Raw genomic sequence first — 25,979 nt, 5'->3', positions numbered from 1 at the left:
CTTTTAGCCGATCTTGATAACTAAGATGCTTTAGACTTGGAATTAGTTTAGTGGCCCTCTTCTGCATCCTATCTGGAGCCTCAATATCACCCACCATGTGAAGAGACCAAAACTGGACACAGTATTCCAAGTGCGGCCTGACTAAGGTCTTGTACAAGGACAAAACAGTATGCCTCATCTCACACTCCATTGTCCTATGGATACACCCCAACACGTTATTTGCTCTAGCTATCGCTGCACAGCATTGCTCGTGTACCTTTAAGGATGTATGCACTAGAATGCCCAAATCGCTTTCTATCTCCACCATCTTTAATGTCTTTCCCTGGAGGGTGTATGAATGTTGAACATTTGCCCTGCCCACATGTATAACACTGCACTTATCTAAGTTACACATACTTTCCAGTCATGAGCCCAGTTTCCCAACACATTATCTGCCTGAATCAGACGAGCTTCTTCCAAAGGTCCAGCACTCGCACACATCTTGGTATCATCTGCAAATTTGCAAATTGTGCCGCCAACCCCAAAATCCAGATCATAAATAAAAATAGTAAAAAGCAACGGTCCCAACACTGCTCCCTGCGGGACACCACTGGTGACCGGTCTCCAAACAGATCCAAATCCATCTATAACTACTCGTTGCCTGCGCCCTGCCAGCCAGTTTTGAATCCAACTCAATATATTTCCACTAATACCAGAGGCTCCGACCTTATAGAGAAGCCTCTTGTGAGGTACCTTGTCAAAAGCCTCTTGGAAATCTAAGTAGACAATATCTACTGGGCTTCCCTCACCCACTAACTTTGTAACTTTTTCAAAAAATACAATTCGATTTGTGAAACATGACCTTTTATTATAAAGCCATGTTGGGTGTCCCGAATATGTCCCTCCCTATCGAAGAATCCCTTATGATTCTTTAAACATCTTACCTATTACTGATGTTAAACCAATGGACCTATCGTTACCAGGGTCTGCCTTGTCACCTTTTTTAGAAATGGAGACTACATTAGCCCCCTTCCAATCTGTAGGAACCATTCCAGAGTGCAGTGAGCTATTAAACATACAGGCCAGGGGCTCGCACAGAACATGCCCCGGGTCTTCTTCCAATAGTGGTCGAGGGATGTTTTGTGTCCACCTGAAAGGGCCTTGGTTTTAACATTTCATCCGATGAGCGGAAAATTAATTGACGTCTAAAAGGTCCTCAAGGATGTCCTACCGTTGACATGAAGCAGTGGTTTGCAGATGCGTCCGAATATAAAATGGCGTCTTTGGTGAAGACTGAAGTGGCGCGGAGGATGAAGGACACAAAGAGGTTCATGTGGATGTAATTCCGAGTACAGTGGAATTTCCTGGGTGGAACGACAAATAATTAGTCAAGCGAACAAGGTATTGAACAAGCGACTGAGTAAATCTTAAATCCATCAAATCTCATACCTGAAGGCTGTAAAGATTATGATAGCAGTTACCAGGGCGATCAGGGATGTCACATAACCCACTGTGTACACTTGCTTAATAGCCAAATAATAGGATTTCTGATTTAACAAATAAAAAGATGGTTTTAAAAGGAGCACACATTAATTGCGGCAACTAAACGCGCAGCATGTTGCAGGAGTTAAGCACAAGTTCACACTTTTAACTGAAAATTACATTGAACTACTAGGGGGATCAAGGGGTATGGCGAGAAAGCAGGAATGGGGTACTGAAGTTGCATGTTCAGCCATGAACTCATTGAATGGTGGTGCAGGCTCATAAGAACATAAGAACATAAGAATTAGGAACAGGAGTAGGCCATCTAGCCCCTCGAGCCTGCTCCGCCATTCAAAACGATCATGGCTGATCTGGCCGTGGACTCAGCTCCACTTACCTGCCCGCTCCGAATGGCCTACTTCTGCACCTATTTTCTATGTTTCTATTTTCTATGTTTCTATGAAGATAGGAACAGGTGGAGGCTATTCAGCCTCTTGAGCCTGTTCCACTATTCAATTAGATCATGGCTGATCTGTATCTCAACTTCATCTACCCACCTTAGTTCCCTAACCCTTAATACCCTTTCCGGACAAAAACCTAGCAATCTCAGTTTAGAAATTGTCAATTGAACCCCAGCCTTAACAGTTTTTTGGTGGGTGGTGGGGGGGGGGAGGGGGAGAGTTCCAGATTTCCACTATCCTTTGTGAGTACTGGTAAGCTATCTGACTGTGGCAGCCATCGTGGTCCTCGAGCCTAATTCTGTCCTTACTCGACATCTGCACACATACACTGTCCAACTGGGTGACGATAAAGAACTGGAACTGAATTTTCTCCATCGTTTGCTCCTCTTAAGATCCAAATATGCCACTCTAACCATTATCTAGCATCATCTAACTATGTAAGGGGATAAAATAGTGTCACCAAAGTGGGAGACAGACAGACAGATAGTCACTAAAAAGGATACTGAAGGTAGTGAATTGATCTGACATATGGTCCAGATTGTATGTAAAAGTCGCTTATGTATGTAAAGCACGCTTATACACTTGCTTGAATGGGTTTTAAGAAGGGGAAGCAAAGCTTTATGGTTAATGAACCATCCATTGTATTAACCTTAGTACAGACTCATTTCCAACTTGGCGCCCGGGAACAGAACTGGTGGGTTCAACCGACCATTATAGAAACCAGCCAGTTTTCAAACTCGATCCGCATTGCCAATTTTACAGTTGGTCGGCAAGTTGAAGAGTTACCCTCTATTTTTTCATTCTTCTCAAGGGGAGGTACAGAACAAGGACAGTAAAATGTTTGCGACATAGATTATAGCAGCATGGAACAGGATGGTATTGACTGGTAGTGTTGACTAGAGTTCTTGGGAGAATGATAAGGAGGCACCACTCTGGAAAACAAAGTTAATCGACACGTCATGAGCAACTGAGGCAAAGTTGACACCATTGAATAACACATTCCAGAAGGGTGACATGTGATGGGAGATGGACAGGTGGGGAAGAGCCACTCCGAGCTAGTCTGATAAGAGTCAACAAATCAATGTAACTTCGTTGATAGCAGTAGACCAATCGATGGTTTTGTAGGAAGGTCGCACACCTCGAAAAACTGTGTAATTGTAATTGTAAAACCTCTGATCGGAGAAGTGTTCATCGGAACTTTCCCGAGCATGCTTGAATAAAACCAGTTGAATCGAAGTTTTCGTTTGAGTGATTCCGTGGTCGCTATACAAGAGGGCGGGTGTCAACTCCTTATATCAGTGAGTCCATCTCGAGGAAGAGAAGTTTTCCTTCCACTCCAACACACATGTACACAAATACACACATGTGTGCATGCACACGCACACACAAACACAGATAGACACATGCGCATGCACATACACACAAATCCGGATGTAAACATGTGGGTGCGTGCACATACACAAACACGTGTACACACACAGACCCATATGTGCACAATCACAAATGCACCTGCACACGAACATTATGCCACCAATGGTATATAGAAAATACACTATGTAAATTCACTGAATTAATACCGGGGACAAGGTGATATAGTTATGATGAGAAACTCAAATGCCCTGAGGTTGCGGTCAGAGGCTTTCCGCTGTTGGTCCTCTCCGGGTGGAGGTCCACGTATCCCAGGGGCGCACGTGTTTCCAAGCACCTCTGGGATCACATGAGCTGGCCCAACCAATAAAAGGGAATCTCCATTCATGCTGATAGTCATTCTGTATGTACTGAAACCCCACAAGCATGAATGGGAGTGCAGGTACCACAAAAAATACATCTACACATCAAATACATTTTAAAAAACCATTGGATATTTAAAATTAATTAAAATGCCATTTAATTAAATATTTAAAACGAAAATGTAATTAAAAAAAAAATTTAATGTTTCAAAGTGGCGAAAAAGAAACTTACCTTATTTCACAGGTTTTTTAATGTTTAAATGATTGGACATTTAAGAAGGCCTTATGCCTATTTTTACCAGGTGTAAGAATGTCACGGGCATTTACTGGACAGAAGTTGGGCAAACAGCCCTGGGATGCGATGTATTTGTCAACAAAATTCTTAACAGATTGCAAGTTCCGAGTTTCTGCTATGAAAACCTAGAGCTTGCACGGCCCTTATGGGCACATACGCATAGAAACATAGAAACATAGAAAATAGGTGCAGGAGTCGGCCATTCGGCCCTTCTAGCTGCACCGCCATTCAATGAGTTCATGGTTGAACATGCAACTTCAGTACCCCATTCCTGCTTTCTCGCCAGTCCCCTTGATCCCCCTAGTAGTAAGGACTACATCAAACTCCTTTTTGAATATATTTAGTGAATTGTCCTCAACAACTTCCTGTGGTAGAGAATTCCACAGGTTTACCACTCTCTGAGTTAAGAAGTTTCTCTTCATCTCGGTCCTAAATGGCTTACCCCTTATCCTTAGACTGTGACCCCTGGCTCTGGACTTCCCCAACATTGGGAACATTCTTCCTGCATCTAACCTGTCTAAACCCATCAGAATTTTAAACGTTTCTATGAGGTCCCCTCTCATTCTTCTGAACTCCAGTGAATACAAGCCCAGTTGATCCAGTCTTTCTTGATAGGTCAGTCCCGCCATCCCGGGAATTAGTCTGGTGAACCTTCGTTGCACTCCCTCAATAGCAAGAATGTCCTTCCTCAAGTTAGGAGATCAAAACTGTACACAATACTCCAGGTGTGACCTCACCAAGGCCCTGTACAACTGTAGTAACACCTACCTGCCCCTGTACTCAAATCCCCTCGCTATGAAGGCCAACATGCCATTTGCTTTCTTAACCGCCTGCTGTACCTGCATGCCAACCTTCAATGACTGATGTACCATGACACCCAGGTCTCGTTGCACCTCCCCTTTTCCTAACCTGTCACCATTCAGATAATAGTCTGTCTCTCTGGTTTTACCACCAAAGTGGATAACCTCACATTTATCCATATTATACTTCATCTGCCATGCATTTGCCCACTCACCTAACCTATCCAAGTCACTCTGCAGCCACATAGCATCCTCCTCGCAGCTCACACTGCCACCCAACTTAGTGTCATCCGCAAATTTGGAGATACTACATTTAATCCCCTCGTCTAAATCATTAATGTACAGTGTAAACAGCTGGGGCCCCAGCACAGAACCTTGCGGTACCCCACTAGTCACTGCCTGCCATTCTGAAAAGTCCCCATTACTCCTACTCTTTGCTTCCTGTCTGACAACCAGTTCTCAATCCATGTCAGCACACTACCCCCAATCCCATGTGCTTTAACTTTGCACATTAATCTCTTGTGTGGGACCTTGTCGAAAGCCTTCTGAAAGTCCAAATATACCACATCAACTGGTTCTCCCTTGTCCACTCTACTGGAAACATCCTCAAAAAATTCCAGAAGATTTGTCAAGCATGATTTCCCTTTCACAAATCCATGCTGACTTGGACCTATCATGTCACCTCTTTCCAAATGCGCTGCTATGTCATCCTTAATAATTGATTCCATCATTTTACCCACTACTGAGGTCAGGCTGACCGGTCTATAATTCCCTGTTTTCTCTCTCCCTCCTTTTTTAAAAAGTGGGGTTACATTGGCTACCCTCCACTCGATAGGAACTGATCCAGAGTCAATGGAATGTTGGAAAATGACTGTCAATGCATCTGCTATTTCCAAGGCCACCTTCTTAAGTACTCTGGGATGCAGTCCATCAGGCCCTGGGGATTTAACGGCATTCAATGCCATCAATTTCCCCAACACAATTTCCCGACTAATAAGGATTTCCCTCAGTTCCTCCTCCTTACTAGACCCTCTGACCCCTTTTATATCCGGAAGGTTGTTTGTGTCCTCCTTAGTGAATACCGAACCAAAGTACTTGTTCAATTGGTCTGCCATTTCTTTGTTCCCCGTTATGACTTCCCCTGATTCTGACTGCAGGGGACCTACGTTTGTCTTTACTAACCTTTTTCTCTTTACATATCTGTAGAAACTTTTGCAATCCGTCTTAATGTTCCCTGCAAGCTTCTTCTCGTACTCCATTTTCCCTGCCCTAATCAAACCCTTTGTCCTCCTCTGCTGAGTTCTAAATTTCTCCCAGTCCCCGGGTTCGCTGCTATTTCTGGCCAATTTGTATGTCACTTCCTTGGCTTTAATACTATCCCTGATTTCCCTTGATAGCCACGGTTGAGCCACCTTCCCTTTTTTATTTTACGCCAGACAGGAATGTACAATTGTTGTAGTTCATCCATGCGGTCTCTAAATGTCTGCCATTGCCCATCCACAGTCAACCCCTTAAGTATCATTCGCCAATCTATCCTAGCCAATTCACACCTCATACCTTCAAAGTTACCCTTCTTTAAGTTCTGGATCATGGTCTCTGAATGAACTGTTTCATTCTCCACCCTAATGCAGAATTCCACCATATTATGATCACTCTTCCCCAAGGGGCCTCTCACAACGAGATTGCTAATTAATCCTCTCTCATTACACAACACCCAGTCTAAGATGACCTCCCCCCTAGTTGGTTCCTTGACATATTGGTCTAAAAAAACCATCCCTTATGCACTCCAGGAAATCCTCCTCCACCATATTGCTTCCAGTTTGGTTAGCCCAATCTATGTGCATATTAAAGTCACCCATTATAACTGCTGCACCTTTATTGCATGCACCCCTAATTTCCTGTTTGATGCCCTCCCCAACATCACTACTACTGTTTGGAGGTCTGCACACAACTCCCACTAACGTTTTTAACCAGTGGGCTAGCGTTACTGGTTAAAGAGGAAATTAACGCTATAGTGAGGAAGGACATTAGCTTCTCGTATACACCCATAATGGCTGAAAATTATGGTTAATACTTTAGTTACTGGAGCAGAGAAAGATTGAATAGAGGGCAGGAAAAAGAGTGGGAGAGCTATTGTGGTAGGGGATTCTAGTGAAAGGGGACTAGATAGATGTTTCTGCGGTCGCAATCGACACTCCAGGATGGTATGTTGCCTCCCTGGTGCAAGGGTCAAGGATATCTCGGAGCGGCTGCAGGACATTTTGAAGGGGGAGTGTGAACAGCCAGTTGTCGTGGTGCACATATGTACCAACGATATAGGTAAAAAACGGGATGAGGTCCTACAAACTGAATTTAGGGAGCTAGGAGTTAAATTAAAAAGTAGGACCTCAAAGGTAGTAATCTCAGGATTGCTACCAGTGCCATGTGCTAGTCATAGCAAGAATCGCAGGATAGCTCAGATGAATACGTGGCTTGAAGAGTGGCGCAGAAGGGAGGGATTCAAATTCCTGGGACATTGGAACCGGTTCTGAGGGAGGTGGGACCAGTACAAACCGGATGGTCTGCACCTGGGCAGGACTGGAATCAATGTCCTCGGGGGAGTGTTTGCTAGTGCTGTTGGGGAGGTGTTAAACTAATATTGGGGGTGGGAACCTATGTAGGGAGACAGAGCGAAATAGAATGGGGGCAGAAGCAAAAGATAGAAAGAAGAAAAGTAAAAGTGGAGATAAGAGGCAAAAATCAAAAAGGGCCATATTACAGCAAAATTCTAAAGGGGAAAAGTGTGATAAAAAGACAAGCCTGAAGGCTCTGTGCCTCAATGCGAGGAGTATTCGTAATAAGGTGGATGAATTAACTGCACAGGCAGAAATTAATAAAAATGATATAATTGGCATCACGGAGACATGGCTCCAGGGTGACCAAGGCTGGGAACTCAACATCCACGGGTATTCAACATTCAGGAAGGATAGACAGAAAGGAAAAGGAGGTGGGCTAACGTTACTGGTTAAAGAGGAAATTAGCGCAATAGTGAGGAAGGACATTAGCTTGGATGATGTGGAATCTGTATGGGTGGATCTGCGGAATACCAAAGGGCAGAAAACGTTAGTGGGAGTGAGACCACCAAACAGCAGTAGTGAATTTGGGGACAGTATCAAACAAGAAATTAGGGATGCGTGCAATAAGGGTACAGCAGTTATGATGGGTGACTTTAATCTACATCTTGATTGGGCTAACGAAACTGGTAGCAATACAGTGGAGGAGGATTTCCTGGAGTGTATTGGGCTGGTTTTCTAGACCAATATGTCGAGGAACCAACTAGAGGGCTGGCCATCCTCGACTGGGTGATGTATAATGAGAAAGGACTAATTAGCAATCTTGTTGTGCGAGGCCCCTTGGGGAAGAGTGACCATAATATGGTAGAATTCTTTATTAAGATGCACAGTGACACAGTTAATTCAGAGACTAGGGTCCTGAACTTAAGGAAAGGTAACTTTGATGGTATGAGACGTGAATTGGCTAGAATAGATTGGCAAATAATACTTAAAGGGTTGATGGCGGATAGGTAATAGCAAACATTTAAAGATCACATGGATGAACTTCAACAATTGCACATCTCTGTCTGGAGTAAAAATAAAGTGGCTCAACCGTGGCGAACAAGGGAAATTAAGGATAGTGTTAGATCGAAGGAAGAGACATATAACTTGGCCAGAAAAAGCAGCAAACCTGAGGACTGGGAGAAATTTAGAATTCAGCAGAGGACGACAAAAGGTTTAATTAGGAGGGGGAAAATAGAATATGGGAGCAAGCTTGCTGGGAACATAAAAACTGACTGCAAAAGCTTCTATAGATATGTGAAGAGAAAAAGATTAGTGAAGACAAATGTAGGTCCCTTGCAGTCAGAATTTATAATGGGGAACAAAGAAATGGCAGACCAATTGAACAAATACAAAGGTAGACACAAATAAACATCCGGAAGTACTAGGGGACCGAGGGTCTAGTGAAAAGGAGGAACTGAAGGAAATCCTTATTCGGCATGAAATTGTGTTAGGGAAATTGATGGGATTGAAGGGTGATAAATCCCCGGGGCCTGATAGTCTGCATTCCAGAATACTTAAGGAAGTGGCCCTAGAAATAGTGGATGCATTGGTGATCATTTTCCAACAATCTATCAACTCTGGATCAGTTGCTATGGACTGGAGGGTAGCTAATGTAACCCCACTTTTAAAAAAAGGAGGGAGAGAGAAAACGGGTAATTATAGACCGGTTAGCCTGACATCAGTAGTGGGGAAAAGGGGAGTTGCAACGAGACCTGGGTGTCATGGTACATCAGTCATTGAAAGTTGGCATGCAGGTACAGCAGGCGGTGAAGAAGGCAATTGGTATGTTGGCCGTCATAGCTAGGGAATTTGAGTATAGGAGCAGGGAAGTCTTACTGCAGTTGTACAGGGCCTTGGTGAGGCCTCATCTGGAATATTGTGTTCAGTTTTGGTCTCCTAATCTGAGGAAGGACGCTCTTGCTATTGAGGGAGTGCAGCGAAGGTTCACCAGACTGATTCCTGGGATGGCGGGACTGACATATGAGGAGAGACAGGATCGACTGGGTCTGTATTCACTGGGATTTAGAAGGATGAGAGGGGATCTCATAGAAACATATTAAATTCTGACATGACTGGACAGGTTAGATGCTGGAAGAATGTTCCCGATGTTGGGGAAGTCCAGAACCAGGGGACACAGTCTAAGGTTAAGGGGTAAGCCATTTAGGACTGAGATGAAGAGAAACTTCTTCTCTCAGAGAGTTGTTAACCTGTGGAATTCCCTACCGCAGAGAATTGTTGATGCCAGTTCATTGGATATATTCAAGAGGGAGTTAGATATGGCCCTTACGGCTAAAGGGATCAAGGGGTATGGAGAGAAAGCAGGAAAGGGGTACTGAGGGAATGATCAGCCAAGATCTTATTGAATGGTGGTGCAGGCTTGAAGGGCCGAATGGCTTACTCCTGCACCTATTCTCTATGTTTCTATGTTTCTATATGCTTAAGATTATTAAAGACACTGAAAAAATAAATAGTGGAGGGTTATTTCCACTGGTCAGTGAATTGGTAGCAAATTGGTACAAATTTCACCCCAGCACTAAAAGCATAAAAAAGTGAGATGGAATGGCAGCATTCACGCAAAGGATTATTAGACTGTGTGACCACAAATGGCCAATGAAGCCAAGTCAACCATGGACTTCAAAAACGAGTTAGAATAACACTTGAGTTAATATATTAAAGTGCACTGGAAAAGAGTGGTAAATAGGGTTAGAGTGGAACAGGGAAATGGGATTAGTGTGGAACAGGAAATGGGATTTTAGTGGAGTAGGGAAATGGGATCAGAGTGGAGCAGGAAATGGGATTTGAGTGGAGTAGGGAAATGGGATCAGAGTGGAGCAGGAAATGGGATTTGAGTGGAGCAGGGAAATGGGATTAATGCTTGGAAATTGAATTAGTGCTGGGAAATGGGATTAGAGCATTGAGCAGGAAATTGGGATTGGAGAGATCCAGCGTGCAGCGAATACCTGCTCCAGGGGACTAATCGACAGTTCTGAGCTGACATTTCTGAACCGATTCTAAATGTTCAGATTCCTGATCTTTAAATGTTGTTGCATAGATGTCACTAACTATCGTTGTGTAATAAAGGCTGTGGTTTCTTGAACAATATGCATTAACCCACACACCGTAGAGACATCAGTTCCTTGAGAATTGTTCTCAAATTCACAAGCCACTCGGAAGGCTGGCGTGAAATTACTCCATCCTTGCTCTGTACAGTTTCGGTATAGAAGCCCTGAAAGACACAATGAAAAACAACTGTGTATACAACAACACTGAGGTTGAAATTGGCCTTGGGAGGTGGGGGGGAGGGTAGAATGATACAGAACAAAGATGATTTGGTGGTATCAGAAATTTGTACTATGAAAAGATTCAAGAAGCTTGCCTTTGTTTTTGGGGGAAAAGAGAATGTGAGCTGGCCGGAATAGGCCCGAAATTGCCCCGCGGCCCGTTTCGGGGGCGGTAACCTTCCGGGCCCGGGACTTTTACCGCCTGGGCCGGTGCAATTGGGCTTTGCACCTCTCAAATGCTGTCTCGGGCACTTCAGTGCGGCATTAAAGTGGTCAGCGCTCCGTGGAATCTCCGCCCAGCACTGACGCGCTACAATGCCCCACCCCTTCAGTTGAAAGGGGAGGGCCGCTGAGCACTCTGCATGGCCTTTGGTGGCCATCACTATGCCAACAGGGGAAGCACTCGATCAGGCCAACGGCACGGCACCCAAAAGGGAGGTGCCAGGCTGCATGATGGCGGCCTGCTCGGTGCGTAATAAAATGGCGGCCCCGGGGCGCACACTGCCTCCCCATTTAAGGGACGCCCCCCGGGGAGGATGTCAACTCGACCCCCCCTCCCCCCCCCCACCGCCCCGCACCCCCTGAAGCTGGTGCTGTCATCAGCCTGCTCCAACCTCGCAATTTCGCCCCATGGGCCGCAAAGGGGTCGGCGCGCACAGCGATGACGTCATCATCTGCTGTGCGCCGGGCCCGGGTGCTAACCAAAACCTCAGGGGCAATTTCGCCTGATGCGCCTCTGCTGTCCGCCCCCATTAGCACCTCCCGGAGGAAGGGGCAATTCCGGCCCCCATTTGCATTACAATTTCGTGCACCTCTGATGCCCAATACCTACTTCAACGAGACTTTGACTTGGATCCTCTTTGTTTCGAGTAGTGGACAATATGATCTTGCACACGTCATGTGCATTTTACTGTCTTAGAGGGAAACTGAAAAGCACACTGTTTCAGGCAAGGTTTATTTTAGATAACAAAGACAGGTCAATGGTGTTAGGATACAGATCAGCCATGATATAATAGAATGGTGGAACAGGCTCCAGGGACTGAATGCCCAACCCTAGTTCCTATATGGGCCCAAGTTTCCCCAGGAGTTGCTCCGTTTTTTTTGGAGCAACCAGTTTTTTTTGGAGTATCTTAAATTTGCTTTAATTTGCTCCAGTGTAAATGAGTTAGTTAGGTTTTATTTCGTTTTGTTTTTTTCTTCAAAAGGGGGCGTTACCAGCCACCAAGCCAGTTTTGGCCATTTAAGCAAGTTTAGATAGCTAAAAGTTACTCCAAACTAACTTAGGACAGCGTATGTGGCCACTTGTGTCTGCACAGAAAAACCTTGCGGTGAGCTAAGAAATCAGCGCAGGTAGCCAGAGCTGGAGCAGGGGGAGGGAAGTGAGAGGACCTTGCAAAGCACTAAATACCTTCACAACAACATTAAAGAAGCATAAGTACATTTAAAACACCAAGCACTAAACAAAGCAGAAAAATAAGCATTCAATAACAAATAAAAAATACAAGAAAGCTGAGAGGACCTGCACCTACCACCAATACATACAAAGCACTAAACAACGAGATTAAAAATGGATTGGTAAACTAGCAAAAAACATTATAGCAAGCCCTGTAAATAAGAGTTTCAGCCAAACTATTTTATAGAATTCCTTTTGAAAGCAGATAAAGAGTAAACTTAAATGTAAATTAAACTAGAATTTAGGACCACATAATCAATCAATTAATAAATAAATAAACAAATAAAAAATAGAAGTCCTACATAGGAGCAAAGAAACATAGAAAATAGGTGCAGGAGTAGGGCATTCGGCCCTTCGAGCCTGCACCACCATTCAATAAGATCATGCTGATCATTCCTTCAGAACCCCTTTCCTGCTTTCTCTCCATACCCCTTGATCCCCTTAGCCATTAGGGCCACATCTAACTCCCTCTTGAATATATCGAATGAACTGGCATCAACAACTCTCTGCGGCAGGGAATTCCACAGGTTAACAACTCTCTGAGTGAAGAAGTTTTTCCTCATCTCAGTCCTAAATGGCCTACCCCTTATCCTAAGACTGTGTCACCTGGTTCTGGACTTCCCCAACATCGGGAACATTCTACCTGCATCTAACCTGTCCCGTCCCGTCCCGTCCTGTAAGAATCTCATATGTTTCTGTGAGATCCCCTCTCATCTTTCTAAACTCCAATGTATAAAGACCCAGTTGATCCAGTCTCTCCTCATATGTCAGTCCAGCCATCCCGGGAATCAGTCTGGTGAGCCTTCGCTGCACTCGCTCAATAGCAAGAACATCCTTCCTCAGATTAGGAGACCGAAACTGTACACAATATTCCAGGTGAGGCCTCACCAAGGCCCTGTACAACTGCAATAAGACCTCCCTGCTCCGATACTCAAATCCCCCAGCTATGAAGGCCAACATACCCATTTGCCTTCTTCACTGCCTGCTGTACCTGTATGCCAACTTTCAATGAACCATGGCACCCAGGTTTCGTTGCACCACCCCTTTTCCTAATCTGCCTCCATTCAGATAATATTTGTTGCGTTTTTGCCCCAAGGTTAATAACCTCACATTTATTCACATTATACTGCATCTCCCACTCACCTAACCTGCTCAAGTCACCCTGCAGCCTCCTAGCGTCCCCCTCACAGCTCACACCGCCACCCAGTTCAGTGTCATCTGCAAACTTGGAGATATTACACTCAATTCCTTCATCCAAATCATTGATGTATATTGTAAAGAGCTGGGGTCCTAGCACTGAGCCCTGCGGCACCCCACTAGTCACTGTCTGCCATTCTGAAAAGGACCCGTTTATCCCGACTCTCTGTGTTCTGTCTGCCAACCAGTTCTCTATCCACGTTAGTATATTACCCCCAATACCATGTGCTTTGGTTTGCACACCAATCTCTTGTGTGGGACTGTGTTAAAAGCCTTTTGAAAGTCCAAATACACCACATCCACTGGATCTCCTTGTCCACTCTACTAGTTACATCCTCAAAAAATTCCAGAAGATTTGTCAAACATGATTTTCCCTTCATAAATCCATGCTGACTTGGACCGATCCTGTCATTGCTTTCCAAATGCGCTGCTATTTCATCTTTAATAATTGATTCCAACATTTTCCCCACTACTGATGTCAGGCTAACCGATCTCTAATTACCCATTTTCTCTCTCCCTCCCTTTTTAAAAAGTGGTGTTACATTAGCTACCCTCCAGTACATAGGAACTGAACCAGAGTCGATAGACTGTTAGAAAATGATCACCAATGCATCCACTATTTCTAGGGCCACTTCCTTAGGTACTCTGGGATGCAGACTATCAGACCCCGGGGATTTATCGGCCTTCAATCCCATCAATTTCCCTAACACAATTTCCTGCCTAATAAGGAGGATATCCTTCAGTTCCTCCTTCTCACTACAGACTCGGTCCCCTCGTACTTCCAGAAGGTTATTTGTGTCTTCCTTCGTGAAGATAGAGCCAAAGTATTTGTTCAATTAGTCTACCATTTCTTTGTTCCCCATTATAAATTCACCTGAATCTGACTGCAAGCGACCTATGTTTGTCTTCACTAATCTTTTTCTCTTCACCTATCTATAGACGCTTTTACAGTCAGTTTTTATGTTCCCGGCAAGCTTCTTCTCATACTCTATTTTCCCCCTCTTAATTAAACCCGTTGTCCTCCTCTACTGAATTCTAAATTTCTCCAAGTCCTCTGGTTTGCTGCTTTTTCTGGCCAATTTATATGCCTCTTCCTTGGATTTTACACTATCCTTAATTTCCCTTGTTTGCCACGGTTGAGCCACCTTCCCCGTTTTATTTTTACTCCAGACAGGGATGTACAATTGCTGAAGTTCATCCATGTGATCTTTAAATGTCTGCCATTGCCTATCCACTGTCAACCCTTTAAGTATCATTTGCCAGTCTATTGTAGCCAATTCACGCCTCAAACCATCGAAGTTACCTTTCCTTAAGTTCAGGACCCTAGTTTCCGAATTAACCGTGTCACTCTCCATCTTAATAAAGAACTCTACCATGTTATGGTCACTCTTCCCCAAGGGGCCTCGCACAATAAGATTGCCAATTAGTCCCTTCTCCTTACACATCACTCAGTCCAGGATGGCGAGCTCCCTAGTTGGTTCCTTGACATATTGGTCTCGAAAACCATCCCTAATACACTCCAGGAAATCCTCCTCCACCGCATTGCTACCAGTTTGGTTAGCCCAATCAATATATAGATTAAAGTCACGCATGATAACTGCTGTACCTTTATTGCATGCATCCCTACTTTCTTGTTTGATGCTGTCCCCAACCTTACTAGTACTGTACACAACTCCCAGTAGCGTTTTCTGCCCTTTGGTATTCTGTAGCTCCACCCATACCGATTCCACATCATCCAAGCTAATGTCCTTTCTTACTATTGCATTAATTTCCTCTTTAACCAGCAATGCCACCCCGCCTCCATTTCCTTTCTGCCTATCCTTCCTAAATGTTGAATACCCCTGGATGTTGAGTTCCCAGCCTTGGTGACCCTGGAGCCATATCTCCGTGATGCCAATTACATCATACCCGTTAACTGCTATCTGCGCAGTTAATTCGCCCACCTTATTCCGAATACTTCTCGCATTGAGGCACAGAGCCTTAAGGCTTGTCTTTCGAACACAATTTGCCCTTTTAGAATTTTGGTGTAATGTGGCCCTTTTTGCTTTTTGCCTTAGGTTTCTCTGCCCTCCACTTTTACTTTTCTTCTTTCTATCTTTTGCCCCCATTCTACTTCCCTCTGTCTCCCTGCATAGGTTCCCATCCCCCTGCCATGTTAGTTTAACTCCTCCACAACAGCACTGGCAAACACTCCCCCTCGGACATTGTCTCCGGTCCTGCCCAGGTACAGACCGTCCGGTTTGTACTGGTCCCATCCCACCCAGAACCGGTTCCAAGGTCCCAGGAATTTGAATCCCTCCCTTGTGCACCACTCCTCAAGCCACGTATTCATCTGAGCTATCCTGCGATTCCTACTCTGACTAGTACATGGCACTGGTAGCAATCCTGAAAGTGCTACTTTTGAGGTCCTACTTTTTAATTTAGCTCCCAGCTCCCTAAATTCGTCTTGTAGGACCTCATCCCATTTTTTCCTATATCGTTGATACCTATATACACGACAACTGGCTGTTCACCCTCCCTTTTCAGAATGCCCTGCACCCGCTCTATTGATTGGGCTAACCAATCTTGTTGTGTTACCTTCAGCAAATCTTTACTGCTGAAAGACACTAGCAGCTGGCCACCGATGAGGAATCCCATTTGACCAGGGCTAGGGTTGGCGCGCTTCGGGCAGTTTTAACATGGAATAAATAAGACTAATTGGGCGTTTCTGCTCATACCCTCCCTAACACTAAAAATGAGTTGCCGGGGGAACTGGAGTTCTAAATATACACTGAAGTGCACGTGTGTACTGGAACTCTCTCGCTGCATCTCACCAACAGTCAGACTGAGGTCAGTCCGCAACATAACAAAGGTCTTCTCTCTGCCTGTCTGACAGCTGACATGCACTTTCTGTCAAATGCTCATTCCAAATTGGAATCTGCCGTCTAGCCGCAACCTAAATCATTAATAAGCTACTGAAAGTCTTTTGGATCAGCGAGAGAGAGATGGGAAATCATTTAGTCATTGATATGATTTGCTTGAGTTGAACGTAGCAGGGAAAGCCGATAAGGGAGTCCATTTGGTCAGAGCAAGGGGCGGTGTGCTTCTGGCACCTCCCACACAGCCTGCAGAGATTGTGGGGGTGAGGAGTGGCTGCACATGCGCGCACACTCTAGTGCACATGTGCAGAGGTCCCGGCACTGTTTTCAGCACCAGGATCTGGCTCTGCTCCGATTGTTTGTGCTGTGCAATGCCAAGGGCCTGCGACATTCCAGCAGCGGGGAGAATACCGAGGTAAGTTTCTGGCGCAGTTTTTCTTCTGCAAAGTTGGCACACCTCATGTTTTAAGTGGGGGGCGGTGGGGTGGGGGGGGAGGGGCAAACTTGGGCCCAATGTTTCTATGTACGTTGAATACAAGAATGAATAGAATATAGTTTTCCAGTGAGATAAATCCGTTTCCTAAAACCCCTCTGTAATATAGGGCTAGAATCTTCACTTTTTTTGCATGCTTAATGCCCAGTTAACACCCATTTTACCACTGAAATGACGGATAACACACAGATATCGTCCATTTTGGCACAAACTAGAAACTGATGGGCATCTTTCGGAAACTTATTGCCGAGCGTTACTTTCCCCATGTGCTTAACACCGGGAGGGCCTAGTGGTAGCACGGGCCAGCACACACTGCGATGTGTGTGCGCACTGGGTCTGTGCAGCAGAACTAGTCTCCAGTCGTCCTGGTTAACCCTTGCCACTGGATAAAGGCCGAGCTCTGTCGAGCCCGTGTGGTGGCTGATGTTTAACAGTGATACTTACACCCCCGCCTGCCGATGCTGTTCTCTCGCAGGTCGGGGGGGGGGCCGGGTGGGGGCACCGCACTGGGTCCTGGGGCTGCTCTTCTACTTTTACCCCTGCCTGCCGATGCTGTCTTCTCATAGGTCGGGGGGTGCTGAGAGCCGGGCTCAGCAGGTGCGGAGGTAGAGCCCAGCGAGGGGCAGAGATCGAGCCCTGCGAGGGGCAGAGATCAAGCCCAGCGAGGGGCAGAGGTCGAGCCCAGCGAGGGGCAGAGGTAGAGCCCAGCGAGGGGCAGAGGTCGAGCACAGCGAGGGGCAGAGGTCGAGCCCAGCGAGGGGCAGAGGTCGAGCCCAGCGAGGGGCAGAGGTCGAGCCCAGTGAGGGGCGGAGGTCGAGCCCATCGAAGGGCGGCGGATCATTTAAGAGCAGTGGGCTCGAGGCCCAGTGAAGGTCTCCACATGTTAAAAAAATCCACGCACAGGCATCTTCCACCCTTTAAGATGTAACTCATTGTAACACCTATGAGCCCATATTTTTTTGGTGTGAAGGGAGTCATCCTCATCACAAGGGTCTTCCTAGTAGTAGTAGAAGTAAAAGGCATTTGGACCCCAAGGCCTCAGCAACTGGCCAAGATAACAGCACACTGAAGTCATGCTATTGGTGCCTGGAAGAACACATTGCTCAAAGCTGTTCATATGTGAAAGTAGAATGTTTCTTCTGCAAGAAAACATGGGCATCTTGCGAAGGCATGGGGACTGAAGAGTAAACCGACTTTCAATGCTATAAGTAGAAATCACCAGAGACTACATAGCATTGAAGAGAAGTAACAGGATGAGGAGGTTTTGAAGATTCTCATCATCAGCCAAGTAGACGTTGCAGGAACCACGATACCCATGAAAATCGGCACTAGTGCATCCATAAGCGTAATACCAGAATCGCTATATCGCGACAATTTGCACAATTTTCCACTGGAGAAATCGAAGATAGAGCGGTGAGGCTACTCCGGAGAGCAAATCCCTGTGGTAGGATGTATCACCATACTGGTGAAATACAAGGATCAGGAGACAAGGCTGCCTTGATAGGTAGAAATTGGTTTGGATCACTGAAGCTGGATTGAAATGATTTGCATCGAAGGATGATATCATCAAACAGTATCCAAAGGTGTTCCCCAAAACAGACAGTCCGATCTAAGGCTTCAAGGCGAGTGTCAGAGTACAGAAGGACGCTCGACCAGTTTACTGCAAGCCACATCCTGTAACCATATGCACTCAAGGAGAAAGTTGAGCAAGAACTCAAAAGACTAGAAACTGAGAACATTATCTCTAAGATAGATCTAAGTAATTGGGCTACATCCATTGTTGTTGTACCTGAGTCCGATGGTAAGGTAAGGTTGTGTGGTGATTATAAAGTAACCGTGAACCAGATTCTAGAGGGCAATCTCCCCAGTACATTGCCAAATGTAGAAGATTTGTTCACAACACTGACAGGTGGTCAAATCTTCTCAAAGTTAGATCTCACAAATGCCTACTTAAAACTTAACATAGATGAGGAGTCCAAGTCATTCTTGACTATAAATACCGATCCAGGCCTATATCAGTTTAATAGGCTATCATTTTGAGTGTCTTCCGCCCCTGCCATATTCCAAGGGGTGATGAACCAGATTTTTCAAGGCTTTTAGGGGCTAGTATGTTATTTAGATGACATACTCATTTCAGCAGCAAACAGGCAAATCCATAATAACATATTGAATGAAGTGCTCAAATGGCTAGAGAAGCACAGAGTACAACTGACTGCTCGCAAGTGTGAGTTATTTCAAAACTCAGTGAAGTACTTAGGGCATAGAGTAGAAAAATATGGTTTACATCCAACAAAGGGAAAGCTGGATGCAATCAGAATTGCACCCACTCGCAAGAATGTCACTCAACTTCGATCATTTTTGGATGTTTTGAACTATTATGGGAAGTTCCTACCAAATTTGGCTACAGCGTTACATCCACTGAATGAACTATTGAAAGAACAGGTCCAGTGGAAGTGGTCAGAAGAATGTGATGCAGCATTCAAGGAGTGTAAAAGCCAATTGGTAGAGAGTACAATGTTAGTTCACTATGACGTATCTAAGGAAATCAAACTAGCATGTGACACCTCCCCATATGGAATTGGGGCAGTGATCTCTCATGTACTACATAATGGGGAGGAGAGACCAATTGCTTTTGCTGCATGGACTCTCAGTGCCAGTGAGCGTAATTATGCGCAGATCGAAAGAGAAGCTTTGGCATTGATTTTGGGGGTCAAGAAGATCCACAAATACTTGTAAGTTTACCATTGTTCCTGACCATAAACCCCTGACAGTAATCCTCTATCTAAAATCCCCAGTTCCAATCTTAGCTGCAGCCCGAATGCAGAGATGGGCTTTGATTTTGTCAGCATATACGTATGACATTGGGTACAGATGATCAGCTGATCACAGTAATGCTGATGCTATGTCCAGGTTGCCATCCCCATCACAAGTTACACCCGATAGAGAAGTGTTCTATTTTTCATACATTGATGAGCTGCCAGTCACAGCTGAAGAGATTGGTAGAGCAATCAAACATGACCTAGTTATGTCAAAGGTGTATGATTACATAGCAAATGGCTGGCCAAACCAGGGTAGCAGAGAAAGATATTCATCCATACTTTGTTTGTAGGAATGAATTGTCAGTGGATAAAGATTGTATCATGTGGGGTGCAAGAGGAGTTATTCCAAATAAGTTCAGGTCCAAATTGTTCGGAGATCTTCATCACCAGCACCTGGGAATGTGCTTGACCAAGAGTTTTGCACGCAGTTACTTAAGGTGGCCAGGTTTATATAAAGATATAGGGTACATCGTTAGTCCATGTACAACATATCAATCGTTAAACAAGAAACCACCTTCAGTACCATTACAGCCATGGAAATAGCCTACCAGGGTGTGGCAAAGATTACATATAGATTTTGCTGAACTAGAAGAACAGCAATTGTTCATTGTGATTGATAGTCATTCGAAGTCGGTAGAGGTGCTTCCAATGCAGAAAATAACAAGTGAAACACGAGACAATTTGCAAAAATTGTATTTTTCATATGGCCTCCCAGAAGAAATTGTGTTTGATAATGGGCCGCAATTGTGTTCAGAAGAATTTGCACAGTTTACGAGCAAAAATGGTGTGAAAAATAGCAAAGTTCCACCATACCACCCTGCTTTAAATGGTGCAGCAGAGCACAAAGTATAAATTGTAAAACATGCCATCATCAAACAGATGTTGGATTCAAATCCAAAGTAACGGTAGTTGTCGTTGGACCACAAATTGGCAAATTTTCTAATTACTTATCATAATACTCCTCATACAACGACTGGTAGAACACCAGCAGAGTTATTTCTCAAATGACAGCCACAAACCAGATTCTCGTTATTAAAACCAAACTTGGCACAGTCCATAGAAAATAAACAATTAAGACAGAAAGAGAATCGTGATAGAGGTAGAATAAAAGATAAAAGTGTGAAATTGAATCAGAAGGTTGGAATGAAGAACTATCACCATAAATGGTTAAAGTGGTTACCAGGAAGAATAGTGAAGCTATGTGGTCCTCGCACATATTTGGTCAAGATGTTTTATCTTGGAAAGTTAGGTTTGTTCACATTGATCATATTTTACCTACAGATGTGGAAGGAGTTGAAAGTTGGATGATTCGATTATTTCTGATGAGTCAGACAGTCTTGTTACAAGTAGCATACCAGTAGCAAATCCTACATCAGATGTACTAGAAAGAAGTCCAAGAGAAAGTCAGCACTTAAGTCTGCATCTGAGTCAGGCAGACAAACAGTTTGAAGTTGTAGAGGGTTACCCTTGGAGAAAAACTCTCCTCAGGCTCAGCCTAGAATGAGTTTAAGTTTAACACCAAGTTTGGAAAGTTCTGTTCAAGAGTGAAGGTATCCTTTTCGAAACCAGTGATTAAGTTTGATTTGTAAATATGGAAAAATATGGAAAAATAAGTCTATATCTTTTGTTGTGTATAACCAACCCGGGGACATATTTGTCGGGCCGACCTGGCAGCCAACAAAAAAAAATGGCGGCAGCGGCAGTAAGCCCTCCCCTTTAAGGGAAGCCGCAATGCCGCTGTATAAGGCCACAGCCTCATTGGACCACCGGGTGAAAGCTTGTTTTGGCACCGCCAGGTGGGCCGAAGGTTTTGGGAGGGGCATGTCACCGTCGGGGGTGGCAGATCGGCGCTGCGCATGGTGATAACATGCTTACCACGGATCGACAACAGTAGAGTGGTAAGGGAGGGATCGGGGCAACGTCGGGAAAACTCAGAGGGCAATTGGACTATCAGCGGCCATTCCACCAAAAGTCGGTGCCCACTCCACTCTGCATCGTGGCCGCCAATTTGCGGTGGTAACAGGCCTTAAGGAAAGGGAAAATTTCAGGCCTTAAGGAAAGGGGAAATTTCGGCCCCTGTGGACTTTTGGGCAAAAGTGATTCAAGTGCGTAAGTACAATAAGCCCAAATCTCCTTGCCCTTTTATAGCCTTCTATCGATCCCTCCGCCTGAATCCATAAAACATCCGCTGCCCCCAAGTTAACAGAGCCTCCTTTATGAATTTCCGGCAATTGCACTTGCTGAAATGCTTTCTTACAATTAAGAAAGCATTTCAGCAAGTGCAATTGCCGGAAACTCATAACATTTCAGGCACAGCAGCAAACATAAGAACATAAGAAATAAGAGCAGGAGTAGGCTGTTTGGCCCCTCGAACCTGCTTCGCCATTTAATAAGATCAAGGCTGATCTGATCCTGGACTCAGCTCCACTTCCCTGCCCGCTCCCCATAACCCTTCACTCCCTCATCGTTCACAAATCTGTCTATCTCCACCTTAAATATATTCAATGACCCAGCGTCCACAGTTCTCTGGGGCAGAGAATTCCAAAGATTCACAGCCCTCAGAGAGAAGAAATTCCTTCTCATGTCCATCTTAAATGGGCAGCCCCTTATTCTGAAACTATGCCTCCTAGTTCTAGATTCCTCCACGAGGGGAAACATCCTCTCTGTGTCTACCCTATCAAACCCCCTCAGAATCTTATACGTTTCAACAAGATCACCTCTCATTCTTCTAAACTCCAATGTGTATAGGCCAAACCTGCTCAACCTTTCTTCATTTTTCTCGTGTTTTAATGCAATTCTTCGAGTGTTTTAAAAAGTATATTATTCTCACTGTCACCTGCACTATATTTTCTATTTCTTTTAATGCATTTTCATTGCATAAATTGCATTATAAAACTTTAATTTTCATACTTAAAGAAGGCAAATATGGTTGTGAGTTTCATGTTTTTCAATTGTTGACGCTGACATACCCATTTTTACGTTGAGATTGGCAGGAAATGTGAGCATAACCTGACATTAGTAGAACGCTCGTGGGCATGGTCATATTTTCAGGTCTAACTTCTGTGTTAGAAATTCCAGGCTACTATGTTTAATAACATAGGGTCATTGTGTTATGATTAATAATACGATTATTGTGTTATGTTTAATTACTGGGTGATTGCAAAATGTTTAATGACATCAGGTGATTTCAATATGCTTTCATAAACTATGTTTAATAACACATGGTAATTGCACTATGTTTAATAATAGAATGATTGCATTATGTTTAATAACAGAGGGTGATTGCATTATGTTTTAATAATGGAGTGTGATTCCCACTGTGTTTAATGACAGGGTGATCACTATATTTAATAATAGATTGAACACTATGTTTAATGCAGTGTCAGCTGTGGCTCAGTAGGTAGCACACTCACCTCTGAGTAAGAAGGTTGTGGGTTCAAGTCTTACTCCAGAGACTTGAGCACATAAATATCGACTGACACTCCAGTGCAGTGTTGAGGGAGTGCTGCACTGTCGGAGGTGCCGTCTTTTGGGATGAGACGTTAAACGTCTGCTCTCTCAGGATGATGTAAAAGATCCCCTGGCACTATTTTAAAGAAGAGTACAAGAGTTCTCCTTGGTGTCCTGGCCAATATTTTTCCTTCAATCAACATAACAAAAACAGATCATCTAGTTACTATCACATTGCTGTGTGTGGGACCTTGCTATGCTCAATTTGGCTGCCACGTTTCCCATACTACAACAGTGACTACACTCCAAAAGTACTTCATTGGCTGTAAAGAGCTTTGAGACATCCGGTGGTCGTGAAAGGCGCTATATAAATCCAAGTCTTTCTTTCTTTTTATTCAGCTCAGGCTACCTTCTAGTCTTAATGAATGAAAACTCTTCAGTATTAACTATTACCCGCAATTTGGTGCCATCCGCAAATGTAGAAATTGTGTTTTTGATTCTGAAATCGAAATCATTAATATAATGTTGGAAAGGTTGGAAACACGGTAGCCAATTTGCGCATAACAAGGTCCCACAAACGGCAATGTGATAATGGCTAGATAGTCTGTTTTAGTGATGTTGGTCGAAGGATAAATATTGGTTGGGACACAACAGCAACTTGCATTTATATAGCGCCTTTAACATAGTAAAACACCCCCAGGCGCTTCACAGGAGAGCTATCAAACAACATTCGACACTGATCCATATGAGGAGATATTAGGATAGGTGACCAAAACCTTGGTCAAAGTCATAGATTTAAAGGAACGTCTTAAAAAAGGAGGAGGGAGAGGTGGAGAGGTGGCGAGGTTTAGGGAGGGAATCCCAGAGATTAGGACCTAGGCAGCTGAAGGCACTGGTGCCAATGGAGCGATGAAAGGATGTGAAAGGTGCTATATAAATGCAAGTACTTTCTTTCTTCCTTTACTACAATCGACCAAAAAGGAAAATAAAAAGAATTCTCATCTTCTGTGACTGGGTGCACAGGATATGCAAAGGAAATGAAACATCCACGGGTAGGGCTTAGGGAAATAGTTTTCGCACAAAGGGTTGTTCGAAGATAGAACGCGTTACCTCAATGGCACATTGAAGCTGAGTCAATCACAACATTTAAAAGGGAATTAGATAAACAGGCGAAGTAACACATTACAGGATAAAAGGCAACAGGCAACAGATTGGATTACAGTGTAACATTCCAGTGTGGAGCTGACACGGGCATGATGTGCTCAATCGTAGAATCATACAGCACAGCAGGGGGCTATTCTTCCCATTGCTCCTGCGCCGGCTCTTTTGAATGCTGCCCAAAGTTCGACAATTCCTCTCAAACATATTGAGGTGAATGTTAATTCTTGGGGACAGTAACGAAAGGAAAAAGTGCTTACCTTTCTGAGCCAACAATGGATCTAAAAAACTGGGACAGGTCCTGTTGACCACTTCTCCAACGGCGGCTGCAGGCCAGCAAATCATGCCGTCCCATTTCCACGGGCAACCTGCAGAGAAGGAACACGAGAAGAACACAGAGCATCAAGGTACAGGGAGCATAAGTCATTTCTGCAATGCTAGCGCACGAGCATCTATAGACGTTCCCTCACTTCAAGAAACATCATCCCGTCACCGAGACCCGCCACTAATGATGAAAGGTCTTCGACCATCAGCCGGTCCGGGCAGCGGGCGGTCGAGGGGGTCGTTCAGCCCGACTGCCTGCCTCTCTTCCGTGGATACAGTCGAGGCAGGATGTCCCTGGAGACGGAGCACTCGGTGTCCACCGGTACACTCATGACCTTCCACGAGAGGTGGGCGCCGGAGGGACTGGAGTGCATCATCACCCCCGGCAACCAAATTTTAATTTGATTCTTGAAAGTTAAAAGTTTAATTTGATTAAATTTGTCGGTTTTACTGCCCCTTTAATAAGGGGAAACTTGATTTATAGTTTCAACAAAATAATTGAAAGGTCTTCGACTCAAACCCTATCTTCCTCACGCTACAGATGCTGCTGAGCGTTCCCAGCATTACCTGTTTTAATTTCAGCCTGCCCTCCACTCGAGTGTCCAGGTTCGAGACTCTCCCTCAACAATCAGCGTCTGAAAATATTTCAGTTCAACAAGCGGTTTGAAGTTTCCAGCCAGACCCTGAAGATGGAACTGTGAGAGCAGAGACTGAACACTTTGTTTTATTCTCAGGATGTGGGAGTCGCTGGCAAGGTCGGTTTGAATTTCTTCAATTGCCGATTTAAAAAAAAAAAATCTCACCTTTCTCTTCCTCCTTTGGGCCCATTTGGCCGCCTGAGGAAAAGAATGTTCGAAGACCAGGCCCTCAAATCTGCCACCAAGCTCATGGTCTGTAGTAATACCCGCCCTCCTGTATGGCTCAGAGACATGGACCATGTACAGTAGACACCTCAAATCGCTGGAGAAATACCACCAACGATGTCTCCGCAAGATCCTGCAACTCCCCTGGGAGGACAGACGCACCAACGTTAGCGTCCTTGACCAGGCCAACATCCCCAGCATTGAAGCACTGACCACACTTGATCAGCTCCGCTGGGCAGGCCACATTGTTTGCATGCCTGACACAAGACTCCCAAAGCAAGCGCTCTACTCAGAACTCCTTCATGGCAAATGAGCCCAAGGTGGGCAGCGGAAACGTTACAAGGCCACCCTCAAAGCCTCCCTGATAAAATGCAACATCCCCACCGAAACCTGGGAACCCCTGGCCAAAGACCGCCCTAAGTGGAGAAAGTGTGTCCGGGAGGGCGCTGAGTGCCTCGGGTCTCGTCGCCGAGGGCATGCAGAAATCAAGTGCAGGCAGCGGATGGAGCGTGCGGCAAACCTGTCCCATCCACCCTTTCCTTCATCGGCTATCTGTCCCACCTGTGACCAAGTCTGTGGTTCTCGTATTAGACTGTTCAGCCACCTAAGCACTCATTTTTAGAGTTGAAGCAGGTCTTCCTCGATTCCGAGGGACTGCCTATGATGATGACTATACGAACAGTCGGGCATCCTTCTTCTCAGCTTCCGGCCATTCCTCTGCTCCTCCCAACAGGAGGTC

At 44.8% G+C, this 25,979-nt stretch overlaps 1 protein-coding gene across 1 annotated transcript in view; it reads right to left on the bottom strand.

The window, feature by feature from the left end:
• LOC139264023 (pituitary adenylate cyclase-activating polypeptide type I receptor-like) overlaps positions 1 to 25,979 on the bottom strand; it is a 157,638-nt gene that overhangs the window by 48,216 nt on the left and 83,443 nt on the right. Inside the window, exons 3-6 of the mRNA XM_070880126.1 lie at positions 24,314 to 24,421; positions 10,464 to 10,570; positions 1,429 to 1,526; positions 1,211 to 1,343 (exon numbers count right to left, since the gene is read on the bottom strand). Coding sequence (XP_070736227.1) covers positions 1,211 to 1,343; positions 1,429 to 1,526; positions 10,464 to 10,570; positions 24,314 to 24,421 — 446 coding nt within the window. The remainder of the gene's footprint in view (positions 1 to 1,210; positions 1,344 to 1,428; positions 1,527 to 10,463; positions 10,571 to 24,313; positions 24,422 to 25,979) is intronic.

Source organism: Pristiophorus japonicus, chromosome 5 (assembly GCF_044704955.1).
Source record: "Pristiophorus japonicus isolate sPriJap1 chromosome 5, sPriJap1.hap1, whole genome shotgun sequence".
In the NCBI taxonomy this organism is placed as follows: Eukaryota; Metazoa; Chordata; class Chondrichthyes; family Pristiophoridae; genus Pristiophorus; species Pristiophorus japonicus.
Note: the sequence above shows the minus strand (reverse complement) of the source record. Positions and strands in the feature narration are given on the sequence as shown.